Here is a 5,926-nt window from a genome sequence, read left to right on the forward strand (position 1 = left end):
CTGGAAATACACATTTGCATTGCTGTCTTTTATTTACCATCACACTGTTATGATATAAATAATTTACATCATATAAAAGAGACCGTCAGCACAGAGGGAAAAACACCAATTGTGTTCGTTAAAAATCCTGATGTCAAAATGTAATTGTAGAAAACACAGCTGCTCTTTCTTTACCACAGTAAATATCCGCTGCTTGTATTACTGAGATTTAAGGCAGATGCTCGTCCAGGTTCGGGATTGAATGCAAGAGAAACGGACCTCAGTCGAGAAAATCAACAGAAACATTCACAGCATCGTAAGACCACCGTTTGGTTTGGATCCACATCATGTAGACCCGCAGAAGGCCTGACGCGTGCAGCATTCTGACGCACGAGTTATTGCAGGAAAAATAAGTTATGTAAACACTCCAGAGCCCCGGTTCATGGCTGCAGATGTTCCATGTATAAATAAAACATATAATGGTCTCTGTTAACAACTCATACACTTTGCTTGTTTTCTTGAACATTCGTAGAAGTACATGACAGCCTGCACTATGGTCCATGGTTGGGCCGGAGGGTGCGGACCAGAGGCGGCCGACGGTCTGCGTTGACGGGGAGAGTCATGTTTGACGGACGTCTGGCTTTAGGACAGAATGATGATTGTTTGGAGGTGTTCATAACAAATCCGAGTGTCCCGGTAATTTATCTTTTCAAATAAGCGTGAATAGAAAATCTAAATCAAAACGAATGTGATCCTTAAATAAAAACACTTGATCAATTGAAATGGGACCTGGAATGGGTTGTTGTGTTCAGTCGCGTGCGGGGCACATTGCCAGCTCTTCAGTGAGGACTTATTTAGTATTAAACAGACATTCACTGCAGTCTACGCCGACAGAACACAATAAGAACGAAGAGGGAAAAAGAGCAGAACGGAGCCAATCAAGTCAGAAAGTACAAAACACAGACAACACGAAAGAGGCTATTTTCTTAATTCACAGTTCCCAGAATGCAGCAGAAAAAAAATATCTTTGGATTTCAGCATATAGTTTTCATAACCACTAAAGTTCCTCACACACAACAGACGAGCCTAACGGGACAGTGCGCGTGACGGATGTCCAGTCCACTTTCCCCATGCCTCGAGCTCGTTGTCTTCTCGGCTCCTATTGGATGTCGTTAACTCGCTTTCCCCGCCTCTTACAACATCAGAGACACTCGGTCCATCTATGTTGACCTTTTCTCTACAGCTGAAGCGTTCAGTGTGTCCACGGAGAACAGCCGTCCGTGTCTCTGAATGGGTCTGTGGGCTACATAATGTCGGAGGAGGGCAGAGGGACTCTTTCTAAAGTCCTGAACCATCGGGCCAAAGCCCCGGTCACTGATGTGTCCCGGGTGTCCACGTCTATGGACCTCGACTCTCGCGCTAGACCCGATAGTGCATGCGTTCTATATGCGTCAATAACGCTATTCTGGAAAATACAACTCCAGTCGTGTGACGTCACCGTATGGTGACATTAATTATAATGTTGAAAAATGTCAAGTAGTCCTTATTTTATTCGCGCATCATTTGAGTCCCATCAGTGTTTCGTCCCGAGTATAAATGGCAGCATGTCGCAAACTATAGCGCCTCATCACATCATGCATGTTTACAGCAGCGAGGAAACGGTGCTGTCCTTTTGAGGTGATGTTGAAGAGTCCCTGATGTGCCGCACTAGGCCGTCTGAGCGGGTTTAACCCGTTTAACACCTTTAACAGTAAAGGTGAGTGCACGCGCACCCATAGCTGGTTTTGACTTCTGGCTGTAACATGAACGCAGTCGAATTTTTGGCTCGGATTGGATATTGTCATCAGCCTACTGCAGCCCCGACGACACGTATAGCATGCACGCACGCACACACGCGCGCACACACACTGTCAAAGCAAATGTCCCAATATCGTCTCTGGTTGAGTTTTACATATGAATGCTGGTACTGGAGTGATTTTATTGCATGGCTCAGAACCCCCTCCGGTCCCAGGGGCCCTCTACTCGCTGTCCGACTTGCCATCCTTGGACCCCGCGTGGTTGTACAGTCCCTGCGCCATGAGATGCAGCGCCAGAGAGTTCTTATTTCCGGTGGCTTTCTTGATTTTGGCCCGTTTGTTCTGAAACCAGATTTTGATCTGAGACTCGTTAAGGCCAAGGTCCAGGGCGAGGCTCTGCCTCCGCTGCTCGGTCAGGTACCGGTTGTTTTGGAACTCAGTTTTTAACCGCTGGAGCTGCTCCGCGGTGAAGGCCGTCCGGGGCCGCTTGTCCTCTTTACTCGGGGTCGGGGCCTTCTTTGGCTTACGGGATCTGGGCCCTTGGGTGAGGGCGGGGGTGAAAACAAAACACGTTAGGATTCTGAAAACAGGATCTGATCACTGATCACTTTACTACATAATAATAACTGAAATTATCATTACCTTAGTTATTACGGTCGTTATAATGTAACAAATTATTCATCAGGTTTATGATAACATGGTGCCATGATATAAAGGAATAAGTTCAATAATATGCTTCGAGGTCAAGGAATAATTTTAGTGTTTGACCAATACAAAAGTTATGAAATCATATTTGTAAGGATTTACCTCTCAGTAACATGATGAACCGATCTCACGGGCTATGAGGGTTCGACCTGACTTTTCTTGATCAAACTAAAGTTATACTTCTTGATATATTCTATGATACTTTATCATTTTGTTGTACCGGTAAGTCAAATATTTGAAAGAGGAGGTTATGTCAATCTAAAGCGAAATACTCTGAGATATACCTCAGTCACAACGTTTCATTCCGCCCTCAACAGCACTGAAATGGAGTTTAGAGTAAGAAGCCATCAGGCTGCAGGCTGCACGTCCTCCGGCTCTGCTGCAGACTTCAGTGAGACCGGAGGGGGGGGGGGGGGGGGTGCAGATGGGGGTGGGGTTAGGATCTGATGGAGGATGGGGAGTTAGGCGCCTCTTTCCCTCCCTGTTACCATAGGAACTCCATTTAAGAAAAAGTCGTTTCCTAAAAAGAGCGTTGTTTCTTTTATCATATCCGGACGCTTCTATGGTTCTATGGTGACGAAGTCAAAGAGCAAATGAATGAGAAGGAACGCAATCACATATGTTTCAGCTTCGGAACAGAAGTGTAAAAATATAGCATCCAACAGTTCAAAGTCATGTATTATCCCATTACAGCAAAGGGCTCCGTTTGGTTTGACAACAATCATTACACTTTTATACAATCGTATCAAATATAATCGTATGATATAATATAAAAGGGTTTCAACGCTGCGCTTGGTTTAGCAGAAGCCTCGCTGACCTCTCTCAAGGCCCTTTGTGATCATTTCCATAAGCTCGGCCTAGACCTCGATGGAAACTTTTGTTTTTGTTTTTCATACAACAGTCAACAACATGTGACTGTTTCCGCTTCGGTCTGAGTTGTTTCAGACGCTCCTCATCGCAACATCTTCCCTCCGCTGGCTGCTAGTTTGTTGGAGAAACATTATTTAACAGTTGAAGGCCTTTTCCAAAGCACGACAAAGGAAAAGTCCAAGTGCGCTGCTTTCACCTCAAACAACTGGATCGAGCAAAGGTTCCGCTGTATCTTATCAAACGGAACCTGTTCGTTTAAAAGAGCTCAGCGGAGCGACGAAACAACGACAGACGCGGAACGTCTCAAATAGCAACTCTCTCAAAGCCCAAACATTTCACATCTGGTTCATAACGTAGACATGTTGTCAAAAAGCGTTTTTTATTTCGTTGGCGGATGAAACGACATTGAAATTCTGTTTAATATTTCGCATCGAATGCTGCTGTTTTTTTGGGACACACTTTAGACCCCCCATTGTCAAAGAAATATGCTAATGCACCATCAACAAAGAAGACTGAGGAACAATGGCGTTAAACTTGGTTTTACTTCACTTCTCCATATTTCTCACTTTATGTTCGACTCGTATTTAATTTTAATTTCATTTGCTCAACAATCTTCAACAACAGCGTATCGTCTCGTGCACTTTATCGTCATTTAAAGCCAAAAACCACAATTCCACCCAAAATAACTCGAATTACTTTCTAATTTGTGTTAAAGTAGTTTGTTGTATGTGAAATATTTCCATGTCTTTTCTAGGAATGTTAAATAATTTTTTTTAATTTTTAAATTGTGAAATAATTAAGATAATATAGTAATGATGGTGCAATAACTGCGTTGTCAATTGTTACAAGTGATATGTCCATTAAGTAGGATTGGGGGTTGCAGGGCTGACCGAATAAAATGTCACTCTCTTTTCTAAAGCATTAACCCTCCACAGCTTTGAATCTGATCTGTTCTCTCTCTGGAAGAAGAACTCTGCTTTCTGTAATTCACCTCTTTTTAACGGACTCGGTAAATTAAGTATAGGCGTCCTTAATTTACCTCCAATTGTTTGTTTATTTATTTTTTCGTCTTTCAACTAACAAAAAGTGGCCGAACAATATTCCCCCACCAACCTGCTGACGGACGGTCTGAGTAGCGGGTACAATAAACCCAGGCTGGCCACAGCATCGGCTTGGACGCAGGGGCCGAGCCGGCTTCGGGGCTGCTGCAGCGGTCCCCACCGCCCCCACGACCCTTCACGGCCACATCACCGGCTATCAGGTCAGGCCTCCTGGTCTCAGTGTCCGGATGCTGGTCGTCGGATGCTCCCGTGTCGTCCTCCTCCTCCTCCTCCTCGCCTCCCGCTCCACCCTGCTGCGGGTTGCCGGTTTTGGAGGACTTTCTCCCTGTCTGCTCCTCTCTTCCTATGATCACTCCCAGACAGTCTCCATCCCGCACCAGAGTCCCGTCCTTCCTCGTTCGGCCAAAGTCCGGTCTTAAAATGTTGTCGATGTAAAAGTTGGTGATCCGGTGGGACTGCTGGTTGCCAGGTGGGAGGAGAGGTCGGATTGCCCGGTTGGACTCCTCGCCGGAGTCCTCAGGGCGCTCTGGGTCTCGGCGAGCATTTTCTTCCATAATGATGAAGCCTGCTCACCCTCAGCACCTCTCTCTCTGCGCCCTGCTGCAAAGTAATTCCAATTTCGTGTTGTCCCTTTCACTTTCTTATCAGTTAATTCGCCTGCTATATTTCTGACTCCAAAAGCTAACACGTCGATGAGCTAGACTAATTCCTTTTGGGGCAGAATTGCGGATATTTATTTTGCTGTGAAAACGCGCCTTTTATGATTTTGACAAAGAAAAATCATGCTTCAGTTTCTGGTAAAAGCCTACTCCTCATGGCTGGACCTGGTGCTACAAAAATGTATCTACAAAAATGTAAAAAGATTGAATAAAACTAGAGTCTAGCCTCTTGAATTTTTCCGGGTCCTTGCACACAATTTTCGATGCTTCCAGCAGAACTAACTGCCCTGATGAAGACGCCGCTGAAATACTTTCACTATGGATTTTGGTTCTCATTTATGATTGGCTGCGAGACACTGTGATGACGTTGTTCTACGGATCTCTTAGACACGTGCCTCGGACCAATAGATTGGAAGAGTTGGTGTCACGTGAGCTTCCCGGAATTCCCTGGAGATGCAGATCACTCCAATCCACCCAGTGAGTCTATGATGCATTCAGGTTACAGCCGACATTTCTTAATACTTGAACATTTGAAGGCACAGATTGAATTCTTAATATGTTAAGGTTGTTCAGCCCAGCTCTCAGATAATAAGGAATGGCCCGCTTACAGTCATCACATGACCATAAGAGACATTTACACAAGACCAAGCTAACGCAGCTGCACGTCCTTGAATGCAGCTCAACATATAACTCCAAGTTGTTGTGAGAGCTGGTGGTGTGGGCCCAACATGATTTATAGCTCAGTTTAAAACAAAGACATGTAAAACAGTCAACGCACTTCATTTTTCTACACAACATGGTGCGTTGTTAAAGGACAGAGAGGCTGATGTTTGGCTATATTCAGTGGCCCAAAGAG

General features: G+C 44.9%; 1 protein-coding gene across 1 annotated transcript; it reads right to left on the minus strand.

Annotated features, from left to right (window-relative positions):
• Window positions 1-1,997: 1,997 nt before the first annotated feature.
• On the minus strand, window positions 1,998-4,965 carry LOC306789032 (homeobox protein engrailed-2b-like; the record flags this gene model as incomplete). The annotated part of the gene is made up of 2 exons (XM_079284791.1): window positions 1,998-2,314; window positions 4,464-4,965. The coding sequence occupies 2 exons, from the start codon at window positions 4,963-4,965 to the stop codon at window positions 1,998-2,000; spliced, it is 819 nt and encodes a 272-aa protein (XP_079140917.1).
• Window positions 4,966-5,926: the final 961 nt, after the last annotated feature.

Source organism: Melanostigma gelatinosum, assembly GCF_949748355.1.
Source record: "Melanostigma gelatinosum genome assembly, chromosome: 15".
NCBI lineage: Eukaryota > Metazoa > Chordata > Actinopteri > Perciformes > Zoarcidae > Melanostigma > Melanostigma gelatinosum.